This window comes from Drosophila mauritiana, chromosome 3R, assembly GCF_004382145.1.
Source record: "Drosophila mauritiana strain mau12 chromosome 3R, ASM438214v1, whole genome shotgun sequence".
Taxonomy (NCBI): Eukaryota; Metazoa; Arthropoda; class Insecta; order Diptera; family Drosophilidae; genus Drosophila; species Drosophila mauritiana.
In genome coordinates this window covers 15,245,041-15,265,633 of record NC_046670.1, presented here as the reverse complement: position 1 = coordinate 15,265,633, position 20,593 = coordinate 15,245,041, and the positions used below count along the sequence as shown (strand labels likewise).

The 20,593-nt window shown below is 45.8% G+C and overlaps 7 protein-coding genes across 11 annotated transcripts in view; 4 read left to right on the top strand and 3 right to left on the bottom strand.

Moving 5' to 3' along the window:
* Nucleotides 1-7,228, bottom strand: part of LOC117143015 (microtubule-associated protein Jupiter) — a 29,393-nt gene extending 22,165 nt beyond the window's left edge. For 2 of the 4 annotated variants that reach the window (XM_033307389.1, XM_033307392.1), the window contains exon 1: nt 7,022-7,225. In XM_033307389.1, coding sequence (XP_033163280.1) covers nt 7,022-7,065 — 44 coding nt within the window. In that variant the 5' untranslated portion in view covers nt 7,066-7,225. Of the gene's footprint in view, nt 1-7,021 lie in introns of all 4 variants that reach the window. The other 2 variants (XM_033307385.1, XM_033307393.1) reach the window with 2 other exon arrangements.
* A 258-nt stretch (nt 7,229-7,486) lies between these two features.
* LOC117143011 (zinc finger protein 771) lies at nt 7,487-9,012 on the top strand. The gene is made up of 4 exons (XM_033307378.1): nt 7,487-7,653; nt 7,712-8,454; nt 8,516-8,761; nt 8,823-9,012. The coding sequence occupies exons 1-4, from the start codon at nt 7,519-7,521 to the stop codon at nt 8,944-8,946; spliced, it is 1,248 nt and encodes a 415-aa protein (XP_033163269.1). The 5' UTR covers nt 7,487-7,518; the 3' UTR covers nt 8,947-9,012.
* On the bottom strand, nt 8,960-10,400 carry LOC117143014 (zinc finger protein 62). The gene is made up of 4 exons (XM_033307381.1): nt 10,219-10,400; nt 9,516-10,162; nt 9,324-9,458; nt 8,960-9,253 (listed from the first exon to the last, which is right to left on the bottom strand). The coding sequence occupies exons 1-4, from the start codon at nt 10,339-10,341 to the stop codon at nt 9,034-9,036; spliced, it is 1,125 nt and encodes a 374-aa protein (XP_033163272.1). The 5' UTR covers nt 10,342-10,400; the 3' UTR covers nt 8,960-9,033.
* Nucleotides 10,401-10,637: 237 nt separating this feature from the next.
* LOC117143013 (transcription factor Ouib) lies at nt 10,638-12,262 on the top strand. Its single transcript, XM_033307380.1, has 6 exons — nt 10,638-10,853; nt 10,915-11,040; nt 11,100-11,608; nt 11,670-11,804; nt 11,863-11,973; nt 12,034-12,262. The coding sequence occupies exons 1-6, from the start codon at nt 10,719-10,721 to the stop codon at nt 12,149-12,151; spliced, it is 1,134 nt and encodes a 377-aa protein (XP_033163271.1). The 5' UTR covers nt 10,638-10,718; the 3' UTR covers nt 12,152-12,262.
* A 132-nt stretch (nt 12,263-12,394) lies between these two features.
* Nucleotides 12,395-14,052, bottom strand: LOC117143017 (transcription factor Ouib). 2 transcript variants are annotated; one of them, XM_033307395.1, is made up of 5 exons: nt 13,741-14,052; nt 13,268-13,680; nt 12,963-13,208; nt 12,767-12,890; nt 12,395-12,512 (listed from the first exon to the last, which is right to left on the bottom strand). In XM_033307395.1, the coding sequence occupies exons 1-4, from the start codon at nt 13,849-13,851 to the stop codon at nt 12,773-12,775; spliced, it is 888 nt and encodes a 295-aa protein (XP_033163286.1). In that variant the 5' UTR covers nt 13,852-14,052; the 3' UTR covers nt 12,395-12,512; nt 12,767-12,772. The 2 variants fall into 2 exon arrangements, with proteins under 2 accessions (XP_033163286.1, XP_033163285.1); XM_033307394.1 differs by having other exon boundaries at nt 12,395-12,890; nt 13,741-14,050.
* Nucleotides 14,053-14,160: 108 nt separating this feature from the next.
* On the top strand, nt 14,161-15,766 carry LOC117143012 (transcription factor Ouib). The gene is made up of 4 exons (XM_033307379.1): nt 14,161-14,386; nt 14,443-15,338; nt 15,413-15,523; nt 15,580-15,766. Exons 1-4 carry the CDS (start codon nt 14,270-14,272, stop codon nt 15,692-15,694), a joined length of 1,239 nt encoding a protein of 412 aa, XP_033163270.1. The 5' UTR covers nt 14,161-14,269; the 3' UTR covers nt 15,695-15,766.
* Nucleotides 15,767-16,252: 486 nt separating this feature from the next.
* On the top strand, nt 16,253-20,550 carry LOC117143006 (mucin-19). The gene is made up of 4 exons (XM_033307371.1): nt 16,253-16,326; nt 16,394-16,555; nt 16,625-17,027; nt 17,091-20,550. Exons 1-4 carry the CDS (start codon nt 16,253-16,255, stop codon nt 20,298-20,300), a joined length of 3,849 nt encoding a protein of 1,282 aa, XP_033163262.1. The 3' UTR covers nt 20,301-20,550.
* The last annotated feature ends 43 nt before the right edge of the window (nt 20,551-20,593 follow it).

Sequence of the window (20,593 nt, the reverse complement as noted above, 5' to 3'; positions counted from 1 at the left end):
TATAATAAATTTATCAATTTTCATATCTATGAAATGAGGTCGCATATTATTAGTTATTTCTCGCAGTGCATCAAGTGCATATCAGGCTCAATCGATCATCTCTGGTGGCTTCCCCATCTCGCAACCGGGACAAACATACCTTTTTGGCCAACAAAATGTGCAAAATGCAAATTCACCTGGCCGAGCAGTCAATCATTTCCACTCATCAATCAATCAAATTCGCACCATGCCAACAGCTGCTAACGCACTTATCAATAGATCATGGCTCCAAACACTGACATCGATATTCCCCAATTGCACATAAATTGCAATGTCATTTCCACATTTAAGAAGAATAAATAAAATAAATATGAAAACCCAAATACGTGGTTTCGTTTAAATCTTGAAAGAATTTTGAGTTTGCTAACCCACCAAGTTTGAAAATAAATAATATATTTCATTGATCATTTGTCAAGTTATGACTGTTAAAAATCTTTAAACTGCGATCAAACAAATTTATAAATGTATGAAATTAAGATTTTACTTTTACATTTTACATGTATTTGACATAGACTGGCTTCAAAGCGCCACCTAGCGCATTGCCTAGGCACTAGACGTGGGGCTGCCAGATCTGCGCAGAAGTGGCGCTTTCGTTTGTTTTAAAAATTGCCATACAGGTGGCGCCACTGAAATTTAAACACTCAATTTGCTAAATGTATATACAACATCTTAAAGTTTCCCTAATTTATTCTAATTGCTTAATGTCTTATCTCGAAGTATTGCCCCTAATTTGACCCTTAACCCCTGGCTGCCTGCATGCTGCGTCAATAAATGCCGATTTGTGTGTATTTAGGCAGCCTCATATGCATCTGTTATCTTGACCGGCTGCTATCGACTTGCTTTGTTTACATCCGCTGGGATTTATGGGCGGCGAGGCGACAATAATAATCAAGGAAACTCAAACTGAGTTTTCAAATCACCATCGCACACAGGGATAGGGGTAGCCAAGCAAACAATTCGGATTTCGGGTGGCTTAGGCCTGATAAACCCATCATAAATCGATGTGGTATGTACCCCGTGAAGAATTTGTCCCACAAATGCCCGCATTTCTCGATTGTTTATGTTTTTCAATCAGCGCCGTCTTGCCAACTAATTCCAGGAATTAAGTTCCGATAAGGGGGGAAGAGCAACCGAAGTGGGGCACCTGCCACAGCCGGTTCTCGAGCGATTCTCCCAAAGAGCGACAATGGAATTTAGCGGAACGGAAGAAAGCGTCGATGGGCTGGGGGCTGGACTCGGCTGGCTGGAACCTGTTTGCTGATCATTTCTGGAATCGAAAGACGAGCGACCTAGCTGCGAACTGCGAACTGCTGATCGCTGAACGATGATCCCTTGGCAGCGATTTGAGGAAGCCAACGCATCTCCTTGGATGGTGCTCGATCATCTCGGGGACCACTTGGCACAAATGACGCGGCACAAATCGCAAATGGCGGGGAGGATGAGCTGTCAGAGGCCAACGGATGTTGTGTGTACACATATGAATGTAGGCATTCCGTCGTCCACTGCACTCACTGTTTGCATGCGAATCCCGGCTTCTCCATTTCAGTCAGAGTGTCAAGAGTGAACGAACTTTGGGGGGGCAAAGACGCACAAACACAAACTTCCCTTGTCATCCTCATAATCATCAGCTACAGTCAATGGACTTGGCTTAAACTTGCCGCGCTGCCCGCTGCAAGCCACAAGTATCGCCATCTAAACAGCAGCTGTGCCAATGATCTGGCACAAAAGCGAGCACCAGAAACGAACTTGCACTACACACGCGATATCTCAGCATTTAAATAATATGGAGCAAACATTTATAAAACATTCATGTATGCACTCCAAAGACAGTGGGTGATCGCTAAATGAGAATTAATTGGATGCTGAGACAGAGTTTCAATTCATTGCATGTCAAAATAAATGCCAAGAGCAAAACGAATGAGACGCACAGCTTTTGTAAGAGCTCACATAGCAATATTTCAATATGGAATATAAAATGTCGCTCCAAGGATGTATCACTGTCACTGATATGAATTGTGTATTGTGAACTGGTTAAAGAAGTCAACTTTAACTTATCGCCAGTCGAAGATCGCTACTCGAGGGGCGTTGTCGGAACAAAAAAAGAAAACAATTTGCATGGATAACCCAGATTGTGGTCATTGACTCAGTGGATCGCATTTCGCATTTCCAGTTTGTTATTGGCGAAAGATCTTTTAAATGATCTCTATGCAACTGGGCCCGAGTTATGGGCATTATGGTCGGACCAATTAAGCGTAAATTAATTCACTGTAGGAAGATCTGCAGAAATCAGCGAATAAAAATTCGTCTGGGGTGTGTCAGTTCCTCGAGAAGTTTCCAGAGACAAAAGAATCTTTGAATATATGTATAAGAGTGCTTATTAAAGCCAAGCCATAAGAACTTAACATTCTTCATTTTTGTTTCCAGAGAAAGTTCTCGAATGGCATCCTTAGCTCCCGCCTGTCTGAAGGGTTTTCGTCTCATACCTTCATTTATCAACGAACATGCTAACACCGAAATTGATTTAATTTGTGCATAATCCCGGGGAATTGCAATGCTGGAAAGCAACCAACCCTCGGAGAAGTCTCCATAACTGGTGGTGGTTGCAGTGGCAGGAAAACCCCTGCAGGCCGAAAGTGGAGTAGCAAAATTCACTTTCACAAATCCCACACTCAGCTCCTGCTCCAGATCCGCCGCAGGCCTTCGCCCAGCCAGTGCACTTCCAAATGCAGCGGCATCGGAGCAACCCTTGCGAATCCTTGCGTCGATTGCCTCGTTTTTAATCCTTGGGGGATTTCCACATTTTTGCAAATGGGGGTGGCGACGACGGCGTCTGTCTGCCTGATTTTCAAGGTCCAAAAGTCAGTCGACGAGGGCAGTTTTGCGTTCTGAGTTTGTGCCTTGACATCGCCGTCAACGGCAACGGCAGCGGCAGAGGCATCGGCATGCAGGTGGTAGCGGGTTAATCGCATAATTGAGCAGCCCAGGAGCAGGCGACACACACTCATCAGTGATTCACAGCCAGGCAGGCAGGGAGTTCAGGCAAGCTGCCAGGCAGGCGAGCGAATCGTCTGGCTGCAACAAAGGAATAACACACCCTGGTCGAGACTCACAAAGAAATCGCCATGGAACGTGTGAAGCCTGCCGATTATGGTGGATACGGGCGAGGAGCACCACGGCCCACAATGCAAATATGCACAACTTATAAATACATCGGATCCGAGTCTCTGTGTGGGAGCAATTCATTTAACCCGAGTCGAGCCAGCTGGCTCGAAACTGCAAATTGCAACAAAGAGCGAGGCCGGAGAGAAAATTGGCTGAAAGGTTTTCCATCAGCGGTGCTGCTGCTGAGTCAGGGATCCGCGACTTGGATCTCTGGATTCGAGACAGCGGTTCGGCAATAAATTCATAACCAAAGGGAGTTGGGGAGCCCGATTCATGTACACTTGCGGTCGGAATAATAGAGCAGCTAATTAAAGTCGATCATCCAGGTTCTTAATTACACACCCGGAAGATTTCTGCGCTTGTAAGTGGTAAGAAACATTGATGAAAGCATGGAAGAGAAATGGGAATGCATTTAACAAGGCATTAATGGCATGGCGTAAATTATATATGGAATACCATTATTCCAGTTTCGCTATTAACAAGGCTATTTGAATGTCTTGATCTAAACTGTTATTGCAAAACAATTTATACTATTATAAAAAACACTTTCCAACAAATATCATTCATGTTACGTGTTAACAAACCATGAAATAGTTATAACTGCTCCACTATTTTTATGGCCGCCTCTGTATAGACAAGCAGAGGGCGTAGATCTAACCATAATGGTAATCGCCCATGTACAACAACCGCCAGAAGGCAGATACGACGCAAACAGATCGTTCTGCAAATGGCAAGCCGATGCAGATAGCTATGCAAAACGGGTAATCCAAACGGGCGGCCTTATAAGGCGGCCAATGGTCCAAGCCAAATAGCGAGAGAGCTACGCGTTATTACTTAACAACAATTGCCGAAAGTGAGCTCGAGTATCTGGCTTTGTGTGCCCAATTATAGCGGAAATGTTGCCGAAATTGTCACTCAATGACTCGACTTCCTTGGCGCAGATAGACGCCACAACGAAGACCAGCTGTCTGCTTATTGGAGCGTTTAGCATTGGCCCCGTAGACAGCCTTGAGATTCGCATCGACGGCAACCAAAGCACTGGGTTTTATGTACTGGAACTGCAGCCAAATAAGGACATCGCAGTGACGTAATCATGGACTTACCTGCAAAGAGAGAAAAGACAACAAAGAAGAGTCAGTTAGTAAGTGCACAAGTTCTAGTTTTTATTCTATTCCCCTACATTAATCACCCATCAATCAATTGGGTTGCCTTTTGGGCATGACTCACGGCTGAATAATGAAGATCTCCCTGTTTTACAGGAAACGTGACTAGCTAGGGCTTCCCTAATTTACACAAAAAACCATTATCTGTCAGGCCCACCCTGACCAACATCAAGAGCCAAATGCATTTGGAACACTGACAGATACCGAGGACAGAGGACGGAGGACGGAGGACAGAGGACGGAGGACAGAGGACGGAAAACATGACAGATATGTCCTACTATGGCCTCTGTCGGGGTTGCTTATCGTGGGTTGAATGCGTCAGTGACTAAACTCTAAAACTCCTCCTCATCCAATACACTGAAATTTGTTTTTTAAACCATACAATTGTGAACATAATTATGGGGCTTCTAAACTGGATAAGCTATTATGCAAAGATCTTGTTATTTATAACCTCGTATTTTTTTGTGGTTAGTTTTCACTCGTTTTAGCCGTTGGCCACCTTTTGTTAGACCCTCTAAGCTCAATAAATTTTGTAAGTGTAGATCTAGCACTATTCCTATGTCGGATTAATGTGGGCCCGTCTGTCTGCATTTTGGGTGCGGCTAGGCTGGCTGCCTGGCTGGCTGCATTCTCTGGCCGTGCAGCTTTCTCTGGGTGTTCTGCCGGGAATTAGACCCATTGACTCATTCTAGGGCTGCGCCCAATCCCAATCCTAGGCCCAAACCCACTACTGCCGGCCAGCCAAACTAGTCGCGGCTAGGCAATCAAAATCGACATTTAGTTTTATGGCGAGTCAAACAACAGCAGCGGCAGCCGGCGAACATGCAATGTGTCCCGAGTTCAATGCACTTGCCACTCAGCCTCAAACTCTGCTGCAGTGGCTCTTGGCCAGATACACAGGCATAGCATACTAGCAGATCGCGTGACTATAGTTAAATATAGTTAAGCACCGAATGTGGCACGTGACGATATTGGGGCAGAAAGTATCCCCCATATTGTGTTATATTGTGGACACGGCTTTTTTTTTACCGGGAAAACAACAATTTCGGTGTCCGGTGGGCAGGAGTGTGCCCTTAATCACTGGCCACCACTGTGGCAGGGAGCGACGAAGAAACGAGAACGCTGCCATCGACTCCAATTGCAATTACTCATCATCTATCGCGGCAATTATTCGTAATATAATGATAAGTGCGAACCAAAACAGCTGCCAACAGATTTCCTAGTGACTCAAGGAGGCCATTTGGAGCAGTGCTCGCATACTTGGCTACCTTACTCATGGAATCCGGAGATGTGGCAAAGGTCAAGTGCGTAGGAACTAGTGTCCATAAATAGTCAAGGAGTTGATCTTTATATGGGAATTTACCGTTTAAAATTAGATGTTTGCTTTATATAATGAGTTAAATAAAAATAGCTGGGAAATGATCTATAAATTCCCATGGCATTTTTATGTTACTGGAAATGAAAGAGTTCCTTTCTGCAGATAGAGATATATGATATCAATGCAAAATGTACACATTTAATAGGAAATATTCTGATTATAGAGAACTAATCGTAGTGCCTGGTTGAAATTTGACACTATAAGATTGCTTATGATGGCTTTAATTTCTGTATATATAATGCGGAAATTATCAGAAAGAAAGATAAATAGAGAACGACAATTAAACTAAAAACTGAATTTCTGAGTAATTAGTTTAAAAGTTGGAAGGCATTAAATAAAGTAAGCGATATATAGAGTACCCTTAGGTCCAACTCTTATTGATTTACACTTTTGAGTGGGCCCTGTACAGTTTTCCCCAGTTTTTCGCCTACTTCAGCTAGTTTTATGGCCGTCACAATGGTGGAGTGATGACCAATTTGAAAACTGGCACAGAGAATGGAAAACACAAAAACAACCGAGGTGGCGCTTGCAGTCATAGAGGCGTTAGAAGAGGGGTGCGGTGCGATGCGGTGCGGGGTCAGGGTTCGAGATGTCCATCGGCTGATGCGCTAGATATAGTATATGTGATATATGTACGTATGTTCATATAATAATGGGGGCGGGGGAGGCAAACTGGCACACTTGCTGACATTGCAGTGTGCACTTAACTAGAACCACCACTGTGCAGCACTTACACACACACGCACACTCAGAAATGCCCGTGCATGTACTAACTACTCAAAATGGTCATTTTCCCGGTTGCAGCTGTGAGAAGTGAGGTCCTATATTGACAGCGGGGGTTGCCTACGGAGCACACATATCAAATATCGGTTGTTAAGGGCGTTTTCTAACGAGTCCACAACAGACAGAGGGAAATGGAGTTCCGCAATCGAATAGGAATCACCAGCATAATCCCTGCCGGTCCAAAACGAACAGTGCGCCTAACTGTTAAACCAATAAAAGATCAATACACGCATTGGGCAAATTAAGCGGCGAAAGCGCAAAAGGAGAAGGAATTCGGAACGGAAGTAGGAAGAGAATTCGCAGTGGAAGCACACAATAAAACCAACGGAACGTTAAAAAAAGGAAGAAGCGAAGAACGGCACTCGGTGTTGTTTTTGCAAATCTGCAAATCCCAACCAATACCACCGTGTACACCCACACACACACACATGCACACGCGTAGATTATTTTTCAAAAATGCCGGCAACTGCTCTTGGTTTTGATTTGATGTACTTACTTGCTGCTGGCCTGATTATCGGTGCAATCAAAGTTGGAGATCATCTTGCCGCTTTATACGCTTATTGGACGCTCGGTAACGATTAAATGAAAAACTGGCACACACGCAACAAAGTGAAACACACAAAATACAAGTGGAAATGCACGGGAAATTGCAGATGCCGCGGCACGTTCGTTCAGTTCGAAAGGCGAATTAAGTGTGGCTGCTGCCGAGCCGCTAAATCACGCCGTCGGCTCAAAAACTAAAGACACTAAATAATACCACAGCTGCAGGGGCGGCGCTATAAATTGCCTGACGGGGCTTGAGTATTTTTTTTTAGCTTTTTCGTAGCTAGTTCAGGCTTATTGTTAACTTACAACAGAAATGTATTTAACTTGTCGGTATTTTTTTTCACGGCCAATGCGGTCACACAACGCAGGTCTAAAATTGTTTAAAACTGATTTAATTGAAATAGGCCTTGATTTCCAGCTCCCTTGCAATAAAAAACGCTATCCAGGATGGCCAATTTGCCAGTTATTCTGCAATGCAGGATCTGTTTGGGCGATTTCGAAGAAAGCCAAATGATCTGCCTGTTTAAGGGTAAAGGCGAAAGTGACCTCAGAAAAAAGTTGGAGCTGTGCTGTAGGATTAGGGCAAGTGGAGCTGACTAGATGGGTTATATGTACCATATCATTACTCCAACTTCCCCAGGTTCGCCAATCCCCGCAGCTACCCGAGAAGGCCTGCAACAGCTGCTGCGAATTCGTCCAAATGTGGTTCAACTTTCGCCAGATGTGCCTGAACTCGCAAGTCTACTGGGAAACAAGTTCCTCGGAGAGACCAGAGGATCTGGCCCAGGCTAGCGATGCCGAGTATATGGAGTACCTGTACGAGAACCTACATCTGAAACTAGGCACAGAGAACCAGGAGCAGGACGAGATAACCGCAATAGAGGAAGGGGATGAACAGCTGGAGGATCAGTCCCAGGAAATTCTCGATTTCAACGGATTTATCATAAACGAATCGATTGAACAGGACGAAGAACCTATTACGGAGAGTCCTGAGCAGATGCTGATTTCCCACATGGACTCCTACGTTGATGATCAACAAATGGAAGAACTCATTGATGATAAGAGTGAGCTAGTCGAGGACTTATCGAATGCAAACGAGTATTATGAGGTTGAGTACAGGGACGAGGAACTTCTCCTGTCAAGCGCTCCCTCGCCACAGCCCAGCTTCAAAATGGACAAACAAAAGCCGGGTAGGCCCCGCAAACCGGACGCCGAACTGAAATTCAAACGCAAGGATATCAACGCCAAGGAAAGGGGAAACCAGTCTAAATGCAAGGACGAGGAGAAGTACATATGCATCCTGTGCGGAAACGTCTATTACAAGAAATCTGTTTTCACGGCCCACATGATGACCCATTCGGAATACAAGCCCCACCAATGCGAGTAAGTGATATTACGTTTAGGGAGGAAAAAATGTATCCTACAAAAATGTTATTGCTTTCAGAATCTGCAATAAATCTTTTCGACAAATGGGCGAGTTGCGAGCACACATTCGTCGTCATACGGGCGACCGTCCGTACAAGTGTATGTACTGCGACCGCCACTTCTACGATCGCAGCGAGCGGGTCCGCCATGAACGGGTCCACACCAACACGCGCCCTTATGCCTGCCAGGAGTGCGGAAAAACTTTTACGCACACAGCCATCCTCAAAAATCACATCCTTTCGCACTCCGACCAGAAGAATTACAAGTAAGGGAGAGTAATCCTCTCTAGAGATTTGCACTTTTTATTAATAATTTGAACTTTTCAGCTGCGGTATCTGCTGCAAGTCATTCACTCTGCTGCACCAGCTGAAAGCTCACATGCAAACGCTAACCCACCGCAATAAAATGGAGCAAAGCATTCTCAGCTCTCCGGAAGTGTTAGAGAGCTAATATAGTAAATTAATTGAGGAACTTAGGTTATCTATTATAAGTAGTATAAAGTCAATTTTTACATAATACACCAGCTGTTCTTATTAGCTATTCCACCACGTCGCTGTACTTCTTAGCTATCATACAGTGCGCAAGAGACTTCTCGTGCGCGGTAAGTTGGTGCTTAAGCCGAAATTCCTTTTTACACATGAGGCACTTGTGAGACTTTTCAGAGGAATGCAGGAAGTAGTGAACTTTACGAGAGGAGGACAGAGAGAATGTTTTTCCGCATATGTTGCAAGCATAGGGTCTTTCATTCGTGTGCAAACTAAAATTAAGAAATTCAACATTAGAACTAAAATGCTGTAAAAAATATATATAGTTTTTATGCATTATACCGTTCGTGCTTGCGATGAGCGCTGTTGTCGGCAAAACGACGCGAACAGTAGCTACATTGGTAAGGTTTCTCGCCCGTGTGGATCCGCATGTGTGCTTTCAGGTTGCAGGCGGCTCTGAATGTCTTTTGGCAAACCCTGAATCAAACATTTTATATATGAAATATTATGTTAAGATATGTAACGGGTACTTACTCGCACTGGTGGTCCTTTTCCTTGCGGTGCATCTGTGAGTGTGCATTTAGCTGAGATACGGAGCGGTATGTGTTGCTGCAGATCTTGCATCTGTACTTGTCCGGCACGCAGGCCACTCCCAGATCTATCTCGTAGTCGGCGCTTGGCTCTAGATTCTGGTAATCCTCGCTAGTTTGACCACTGCCCGTAGCAGCGCTGCTTTCTTGCGAATAAGTTTCCGAGTAATTTTGATCGGCGCTCTCCCTATCCAAATCCATATCACCGATGGTAAAGTCCTCCTGGTGTATGTTTTCCTCGTTTTCCTCATCAACGTTCAGTTCATATACGAAATCGCTTGAAAATTTATTTGTGGGTATGATTTCATCTTCTTTGGAGGTCTCTAATGCATTCTCTTGAGTCTTAAAGTTAATGGGATTCTCGTTGATGAGTCTCGCCGAAATGCTCTGCTTCCTGGCGCGTTTTTTCTGTTCAAGCGTTTTCTTATCCTCCAGCGTCTCAAATGCCGATGCGGAGGACAGAGTTTGCCGAACTAGGCTTCTCAGGTGCTGATCGGATTGTTTGCACGCCCTAAGGAATCTGTCCACCTCCTCCAGTTGCATCAAGCATACTGTGCAAATCTGATCCGGCAGTCCATCGTCCGGTTCCACCTAGGAGAGGATTTGTAACTGGTAAACTGGAAACCAAACAGAAATCGAGTACTCACAGCTGTGCCGGCATAGGAGATCAACAGTTTGTGGGCATTGGACTCGAAGAGCGACTGCAGCGTGGATTGCGATCCTTTTTTGCGACAAGTGCGACACATGCTCCACTTAATGCTGATTTCCATCGTTATATCCGCAGGAACTCCCCTTTCGCGTCAAATGCCGATTCAAATGCCAGAGCTGTGCATTAAAAGTAAAAGGGTTGTCAGGTACGCGGAATTAGAAACAGTTTTTAACGTTCCAAATATTTTTGTATTAATTTTTAAAACTGTATTTTTATTGCAGATTCAAACTTAAATATTTAATAGGGCGCACCTGTTACTTTTAATAAAGAAATATTTAATTATTTAGTTTCAGTTATTATCAATTATTCAATCGATATGCCGATAGCAAGCTCGATAGCCACTTATCGTTTTGCGTACATGACAACTCTGGGAAAAGTTTCAAGACGCTTGTTTATTTTAGAATTGCAAGCATACGGACGACCAGGACGTGCAAAATAATGCCCGAGTACATGTTGTGCAGAATCTGCTTGACAGAGGACATCAACTCGGAGGCGATGGCGCCCTTGTTCGATGACAACGACGCCCAGTGCCGGGAGCTGGTGCGCAAGATCGAAGAAGTGGGCAGCATAAAGGTGCATGTGGATGCAAATGTAATCTCCGAGCCCAGCGACTTATCCCACTCTGTGCTTTCAGCTGGTGCCGCTGCAGAACATCCCCAGCATGTTGTGCTACAACTGCGTGGAGCGGCTGACCAGTGCCCACAAGTTCCGGGAGCTTTGCCAGGAGAGCGAGCGCACATTTGCCACCAATGTAGTCAAGGTACGTATAGTGTTGATGGGCTACATATAAACATCCCACTTGATCCGGTACCATGTCAGGCCGAGATGAAGTCGGAGCCAACGGACGAGGTGTCGCACGTAGTGGCGGACAACATCGAGTACATCTACGAATCGGCCAACGACTTCATCGACGGTGTCGAGGAAGACATCGAAATGGAGAACATCATGGAGGAGCCCCTGGAGGATGTTGTCGCGGAAACGTCGCAGGCTTACGAGTCTAGCACTGTGGGGGACGACCTGGATGAGGATGACCTGCTGGTGCCGAATAGCACCGATAGCGACTACCAGCCCATCGAGCGCTACCGCAAAACCAAGGTTCGGAAAACGCGGATGGCTAAACGTGGACGTGGCCGACCCCGCGGTGCTAGCTCCGGACTCCCACGCAGTTTTAGAGAGGAGCGCCCGCCTGTTCAAGCCACCTGCAAATCCTCTCCCGAAGTATCCTCCACGAACATTATGTGCGAAATCTGCGGAAATATCTACTCCAAGCGAGCCGCTCTCAACATTCACATGCGTCGTCATATGGCGGAGAAACCATTTAAATGCGAGTGAGTATCTAAAATGATCATATGAACCATTTATATCATGTAAATCTTATTCCCCTTACAGAATATGCAGCAAATCTTTCGCGGGTCCATCCGAGTTGAATCGCCATATCCGCGTGCACACGGGCGAGAAACCATTCTTGTGTAAATACTGCAACCGCTCGTTTGCGGATCGCAGCTCCAATATTCGTCATGAAAGGTGAAGGTGCAATTCCTCATAGTAATCTTCTTATAAACTAGACCTGTTCCTTTTGCAGAACCCACACAAACGAGCGACCTTTCACTTGCTCCACATGCGGCAAGGCATTCTCCTACTCTAACGTGCTAAAAAACCATATGCTCACCCACACGGGAGAGAAGCCTTTTCTGTAGGTGCTCCGTGGACTGCTTTAATCATGGATAACCCTGAATTTCCTTTAATTTTTCAGCTGTCGAGTGTGCAATAAGACCTTTTCCCGCAAGCACCAGTTGGATCAGCATTTGGGCACCATGACCCACCAACAGACTGTAATACACCACAAAAACGAACGGATGGGGCGCTATTAGTCTAAAGTGATGCAATACAATCTCTGTTAGATAATTCTTTAATGTACATTTAATTATAAACACTGTAAAATAAAAAAGAGTACAAATGGTCCGACCGGATGTGTAAAATAATCGGATTTGTAATATTACTATTTTGTTAAACAACTTGTTCAATAACACAAGTACTTATATTCTATTTAGATTTTTGTTATGTTTTTTATTACGTCAAAATGTTCGAGAAGAAATTGAAACACAATTACAATCTATGATTTTGTGCGTTTATTTGGTAGTTTTAACATCATTTTGGCCATTAGATAAGTGTGCGTTGTAAATGTTTCTTTTCTTTCTGCTCTGTCGAAGACTTTGTTACAGTTTGTGGAAGCTACAACATGGAATAATAATCGAATGGCACAGGATTAATTAAATCGTCTTTTCTAGGACAAGTAAATATGTTTTTTTTATAGGTTTATATCTTGCAAGACGGGAGGGAGGCGGTTCTTCTTCTATTCCTTGGGGAAACAATAATTAAAACAAAATATGCCAGATATTGGCATAAAATGGGTTCTAGCGAATACCTGTAGTTAAATGTACGTCTACCTTGTTGAAGAAAAGGACGCGGAATTTTAGGATTCTTACCGATAGCTAATTAGTGTAATGACTAGATAGGCAGCTGCTCTCTTCTTTGCGTTTATGAACATTGCTGGACAGGTGTTTCGTCAAATGGGAGATCCGTTTGAAGTGCTTCTGACAAACGTAGCAGCTGTAAAATCAAAGTGTGTTGAAACGTGTAATACAAATAATGTGTAGAGCTGGCAGAAATCGAAATGCCCACTATTGCTTCCGCGCGTCCACATGGGTCATCTTGTGCTTCCTGAGACATCCGGAGCTCACAAAACTCTTTTCGCACATGTCGCAATCGTAGCGGCGTTCGTTCCGATGGCGGCGATGGTGCTCCTGGCGAGCGCCTGAAGAGGAGAACCGACGTGGACAGTAGACGCACACGTATGGCTGTTCGCCCGTGTGGGTACGCGTATGGGTAGTCAGTTCCTTTCGAGTTGCAAAGCTCCTTTCACAATTCCTGAGGAGAAAAATTGTATGTTAGGTGCACTAGCTCAATGGTGGTTAAGGATAAATTACAAAAAATCACAGTGGAAATTCTTGATGCCCGTGTGCCGGAGCATGTGCTCCTGAAAGTTTGACTTGTTGTTGACGATCCTTCCGCACTCAGGGCATACATATGGACCAGTACCTCCTTCAATTGCCTTTCGATGGTTCAAACTAGCCGGTGCTGAGACGTTTTCAGCACTTGGCATTGGAAGATCTTCGTCTTCAGGCATTAGAATGGACTCGTCCAACACACTCTCAATTTGGTTATCATCGATGTCTTCGTATATTATTGGATCTGTGGAGCAATCCTTGCTGCCGCACTCAATCCTTTCCAGATTCTGTTTCTCGGCAATGATGCAGCGCTGGCGGAACTTAATGGCTGCCTGCAGATTGTCCAGGCAAGTCGTGCACATTTGGCCGGATATTTCTTTATTGTAGCTTAGCTGGAATGTATAAATAGCTAATTAAGTGCCTCGATTAAGGAATATTTTTAGACACATTACCTCCACTCCAGTAATGGAGTGAATTTGACGAACTAGATGACCGTTTCCTGGACCAAACAGGTCTATTGGGGCATCTGCTCTAGAGCAAATGCGGCAGTTCAGAATTCGCATCTCGGCTTTTAGTTGTTTTTAAATAATTGTTTATTGTTTACGTTTCGTGCAGCTTTTGCGAAATGTGTCGTTAAGCTATTTACATGGTCACTCTAACTTTTGCACACATAAACGCTGTTTAGAGTTTTTGCACAGGGATCAGTACCTTAAGTTGATCAACTTTATGCAATAAAAATACAAATATGTTTTCCAATATCATTTAATAAATGTGCAATAATTGTTTACTGCACTTTTTAAATCATTTAAGTCACACGATGTCATTGCCGCACTTATCGATTTTGTCGATAACAAAACCAGCTGTTGCATCACATATATATACATACATATCTGTAGTGGATGCGTTTACAAAACAATTGGTTGTTTATATTCGAATTAAACTGAAGTTGGTCTAAACTTCGGTTTGTTTCCAACAAACATTATGGCGCTCCAGTGCCGGACCTGCGGCAGCATCATCTACAACAAAATGCCCAAGAATCTCTTTCATATTGAGAACGAGAAGATGCTGCAAGACATAAATCTTGTCACTGGCACAACGGTATGTAAATGAAAATGGTTTCCATTTGATTTGTGCAATATTAACTGTGATTGCAGCTCCACAACGATCCAGAGCTGCCGAGCAGCATATGCGCCTGCTGCACGCTCGACTTGAACCAAGCGATTTTGTTCCGGGAGCGGTGCATCCTAACTCAGGAGCAGCTTGTCCATCAGCGTAGATCTCCCGAAGCGAAGGAACCGGCTGAAGATGTTGAGGAGATGGCATCACCGCCGGATTGTCTGGACGATCCTTTCGGGGAAGTCGATGAATACATTGTGGAATCCCCAGAAGAAATTTTGGATCGTGATAGTGATGCGCATCATGATCTGGATGAGGATCATTATATTGATTCTGTCGAAGATGTTGATGCACTTCAAGATATGGCAGAAGGTCAGCTAAAAGTAGCCGAAGAGGATTCTCAAGATGTCGAATCTCTGGTCTCAAGTGTACAGAAAGAACTTGAGAGCATTTACAACGACGACAGCAACTCGGATAACAACGAGGTTTTGGAGGCCAACGGTTCCTATTTTAATGAAACTATGAACGAATGTGAAGTATCCTCGAACCCAAACACACCGCTGCCCGAATTGAAGAGTGCAGCAGGTCGGTCAACGAAGCCAGCGACCACGAAACCCAAGCGGAAAAAACAGTACGTTACGTGGAAAAACATGACCGAGGAGCAGATCATAGAGCGTAAGCGACTGCAGCGTAAACGCGAGTGTGTTTGCGAACAGTGCGGCCGGCAATTCACCGACCAGAGCAATTTCAAGCTGCACATGCTGCGGCACACGGGCAATAAGAACTTCGCCTGCCAGCAGTGTGGCAAGCGGTTCTACACCGACCATCTCATGACGCTGCACCAACGAATCATTCACCAGGGCGAAAAACCATACGACTGCCGCTTTTGCACCATGTCTTTTCACAATAGCAACACTCGCCTCATCCACGAAAGGTAAGTGACGTATCCTTGTATCTACTACGGATTCGCACATTTCTGAGCTCACACTAAAAACAATCCTTTCCTAGGACTCACACCAATGCGAAGCCCTACAGCTGTCATCATTGCGATAAATGTTTTAAGTCAGCTTCGGGACGCAAGCGGCACGAGCTAATCCATACGGGAGTGCGAGCATTTGCGTGAGTATTTTAACTAGGCGTTGGTATTCCGAAAGTTAATACAACTCCATTTGCAGCTGCACCATCTGCAAACAATCCTTCCAGCGCAACACTCACTTAAAGGCCCATCTGCGATCCAAGTTTCACACTGCAAAAGCGAGAACCATGGGTGCGGAGGTACTACAATTATAAGCTGATATAGTATGTTAATTGAAAAACAAGTATTAGATATAAGAAATAAAGCAATATTTTTATTTAATTGGAGTGCGAACATTTAAATCGCGATAACATTTATTAACCCGCTGCAATAATCGACACATGCTACAGTGCAGCCCTGTCGATAAGTTTCCAAGGTGGCAACGCTGAAATATTATAAAATACATTTGGAGCGAAAAAAAAGAATTGTTATTCAATCTTACACGTCCGCCCGAAATTTCAAAAAAAATATGACGGATGAAGTATTAAATATTCTTATATATTCTTAATCGTTTGAAAATTGAGGTTTATTTAGCCAAAGGCTGACGGATTTTGGTATATTTTGGCGCTTCAGCAACGGTCACACAGTTAACATTTCGTATGAAATTCACATTGCATTTCTCTTTAGAATTAATAAAACTAAACAAAAGAAGGTTCTTGTCAAAAAAAGCGGATTGCACACGATCCTTTACGACGAAGCTTGATTCACCCGCCAAAAGTGTTCCCCTCCGCCCGACTACACTGTGAGAAAACCGGTTGTTGACCTTCGGCAGCATGGAGCGTCGTCGCTTTAACATGAGCAGCATGTCACCCATGGCGGATTCCACGCGGATCGACGCGTCGCTGATGTGAGACACCACCTGTTCAACTGGATTTAAAGCCGGTTACTAATCAAATTTGTTCTCCTTTGTTTAGAAGCAATCGTCCGGCGGCCAATTTCCTGAGGGGACTGAGTCCCAAGTCGAATACCTCGCTCAATGGCACACGCACTCCGGAGCGGTCCTTGATGAATTGCTCTGTCTCATCGTCCAGCTCCATGTCGCGACAGAAACTGAACCGCAGTCAGGTCGATCCCAGGTAAGTCAAGCCTTGTGTACCATTTCACGATGTGACGAAAGTGAAATAACAAATTTCCTTACCTTTCAGAACATTTGCCGAAGTGCACAGCAGCGGACTGTCATCCCGGATCGTGGCCTTAAGCGAACGCAGTGGTCTGCAGCGCAGCATGTCCGCCAGCAATCTGTACAATCCCATGACGCAGCCGCGCAGAGCGCCCGCTTCCCCGTTGCCCTACAAGTCAAGGGCGCCGACACTTTCGATCACGCAGATTGCACCACCGGAGCGCAGCTTTTATTCCGGCAACACGCTGTCAAGCCTGTTGCGATCCAACTCCTTGGTAGGGTTAGTGCAAAAAACCAGCGAACAGGAGCAGCTTTCGAGAGAGAATCGACCCATATTGCACCCACCTCATCCACAGCATGAGAGCGAGCCAACTAGAAGCGTGCTGGAGGAGCTTAAGGAGATCTCGCGAAAGCGCATCAACACTGGAGTAAGTATAAGCCATCATTCATCCTGTGACAAGGACACCGGCTTACACTTGGCTTGCTTTCAGGATACGCAACATGCTCAAGACAACACGAAAAGGAGTTGCCAGCGAAGCTTTGACTTTGTGGACCATCACCGTCATCAACAGCAACTACATCATATGCAGCAACAGCAGAATCAGTCCTTTAAAAGGCAACGAGAGCTGACGGTATCGGTTCCGCTTAGGCATCATTCGACATCTTTGTCGGCTGCTCCTCCTGCATTGCAGCATATGCACTCGAATGGAAACATCTCCCCAACTCAATCTCCGGAGCAGGTGGCCAAACGGCGCAATTGTAGCTACAGCAACGACATCGCTTCCTCGCTGAGTTCCAGTTTCCGTCACAGCAACAAGAGGAAGCTGTTGGACATGCGAGAAAGGTTTCAGCACAGCAAAAACGACACACTAGCTAGTGGAGGAAGCTCGCCTGAGAACTCGCCCGAAAATGTGGCCAAAATTCAACGTAAAGTTAATGCAGAAGCTGTTAGCAAATCAGTGAGCATGCCCGTCGTTGCTGTGGCGGCAGTTCCTGCTTCACGAACCATTTCGGCACCTGCGATTCAAAAGGCAGTTCCGCAGGTGACGGAAAAACCTAAGCTTACACTCTTCAATGCGCGACAATCTCAAACGCAAGCGGAACAGCCGCGGCACGATTTGAGTAGCCCGGAAGTAGATGCCGGCGAATATGCAGGCATTCAGTTCGTAAAGCCTAAGCAGCAAAATTCCATGCTGGCCGCCAAGAATCCTAGCTTAGAACGCACTCACAAGACCAAACTAGCCATTATGCTAAGTGGATTGAAGGGCGAACTGTACCAAGGTGAGCCGGACGAACTAGATGCCCCAGCGCCAAAGTCAGCGACATCGCCTGCAACGCTTCCTACTCCCATCAAGCCCATCATCATAGCTCCTGTAACCGCATCCACAACGGTCGTTATTTCCACCGCAACCATATCAACTGCGCCCAGCAAGCCGGTAATACTAAGTAACCAGGTTATAAAGCCGGCAGATGTGCCAAATACGATTAGCACTGGCTCAGTGCCCAAACTTGTGCTTGGTCAGCCTGCGGCGCCCGCTAAAACGGAACAAACGCCACCAAAACCCATCGACAAGGTCCCGGCAGGACAAGCAGATATCCCAGCCAAGTTTGAGCTATCAACCAAACCCACTCCAGCAACATCAGCTCAACCACTAATCAGTTTTGGCACACCGAAATCCACAGCCGCACCATCATTCTTATTTGGAACTGCAACCAATACCTCTAGTAGCACTACTACCAATACTACCAATACTACCACATCAAAGCCCATATTCTCGTTCGGACAAACGCCTGCCAATGGTCCCACAGTAGGCGGCCTTTCTGTATTCAAAACTGACACACCGGCAACAACTTCGGTTAGCACAACTAATCCTGGGACACCGGTTACATCTACAACTACTTTCGGAGTGACACCACCCAAAACGACGACTACAGTTGCTCCGACTACAACTGTTTCGCTAAGTTTCGGCCAGCCGAATTCAGCAACTTTAGTCGCCACCAGTAAGAGCACCACAACAGCCACGATGTCATCATTTGAAGCAGCAAACACAGCGGTGAAACCGATGTTTTCCTTTGGTAAATCGAACAATTTAAGTTCAGGAACTCCGACAACCAAAGAATCCGATGCAGCTGCCGCCAAGCCCGCCCTATTCAGTTTTGGAGGTACCACCACTCAGCCAGCTGCAGCTGCAGCTGCACCGACACCGACACCGGTATTCGGAAGTCTATCAAAACCCCTAGCCGGAGGTTTTGCATCGCCCGGGGCAAACAAATCTGAGACAACTAAGCCTGGCATCTTTGGCAATTTGGACAACGGACTTGGAAACGCAATGAAGCCCCCAGCTAATGTAGCAGCCACAACCGCCGCCGAGCTTCCCAAGCCATTTGGCTTCGCAGCTACAACAACCGTTGCTGGCGGAGGATCAACTGCCACAAATCTCTTTGCCTTTGGAGGGACGGCCACTTCAAAGGCAGCGGAACCAGCTCCACCTAGCCAAAAAAACCTTTTTGGACAAAATGCAACCACAACTACACCCTTTGCATTCGGAGGAGCAGCAGCAGCCATCGCAGGTAAAAGTGAAAATAAGGACAAAAAACCATTTGAATTTGGCGGAGGTGACAACAACGCGGTAGCCAAGCCAAGTGGAGTATTCAGCTTTGGTGGCACGGACAAGAGTGCACCACCAGCCTTTGGCAGCGGAACAACATCGGTAACATCTGCCACAGCAACACCGACAAACAACACTTTTGGGTTTGGCACGGCTCAGAAGCCTGCAACACCCATGTTCGGAAGTGGATCAACGCAACAGTCTTCGACACCGGCAGTGGCGGCCACTAAACCTTTTACATTTGGTGGTAGGGCTCCACAGGCTCCTACTACACCGTCAGCATCTCCAGCTTCTGGAGGATTCTCGTTTTCCGCCGTTGCGGCCAAAAATACTACGGCGCCAACAGCAGAAACAAATATGTTTGGCAGCCCCGCCAGCGCCAGCAAGCCAAGCTTTAACTTTGGAGGAAACACCGCCACCCAGGCGGCGGCAGCAGGATCACCAGCTGGTGGCTTTTCATTCGCCGCGGCCATTAAGAAGGAAGATCCTGCAAGCACCAATATGTTTGGAAGCCCCAACACCGGAGTGGTGAAGCCAAACTTTGGCTTTTCAAGCACCAATCCAACCCCAGCCCCTACCTTTGGCGGATTCGGTGCTCCAGCAGCGGCTGCACCAACAGCAACTTCAACTAATCAGAGCAAGCCCTTTGCATTTGGGGCTAGCACTCCGGCTGCTGCCCCCAGCGCAGCGCCCTTGGGCGGCAATCTGTTTGCCAACGCAGTGTCTGCTACCCAAAACCAAACGAAGCCGCCAGGAGTCTTCTCATTTGGTACGGCTAAGAGCACCGCCGGCACCACAGCCGGCAATGCCCCCTTCTCGTTTGGAGGCGCATCTGCTGGCGGCATCGCCTCGCCGCCCAGCAATCAGGGCTTAAATACCGCAAAGCCATTCAGCTTTGGTGGCGCTGGCGGCACTCCAGCCCCGAATGTCTTTGGGAGCCCAGCCCCTGCTCCGCCAGCAAGCAATCCAGCCGGGGGCTTCAACTTCGGCGGCGCCAGTCCGGCCCAGCAGGCGAATGCCGGCAACATGTTTGCCCCCCCCACACCGGAGGGTCGTCTGATACGAAAGGCCACTAGGCGGCTGCAGAAATAAGTCCGCTTCAAAAGTAGCTCAAGAGATTGCTAGTTAAATCATTACATTTACCGAAAAGGGAATGACTAAAAACAAGTAGTAGTCAGTCCGCTTTTGTAATATATAAATATTAATCGACTCTGGTTCGTTCTGTGAAATGTAATTGACAGACTTCTCCTTAAATTGTCACTAAAGGATAGCTAAATAATAAAAAATAATTTATAACTATTATAAGGAACGCAAAAAAGCAAATAAATGTTATTGAATCGAATATGAAGATTTTCAACGTATAAACGCTGAAAGTGTTTGAATTT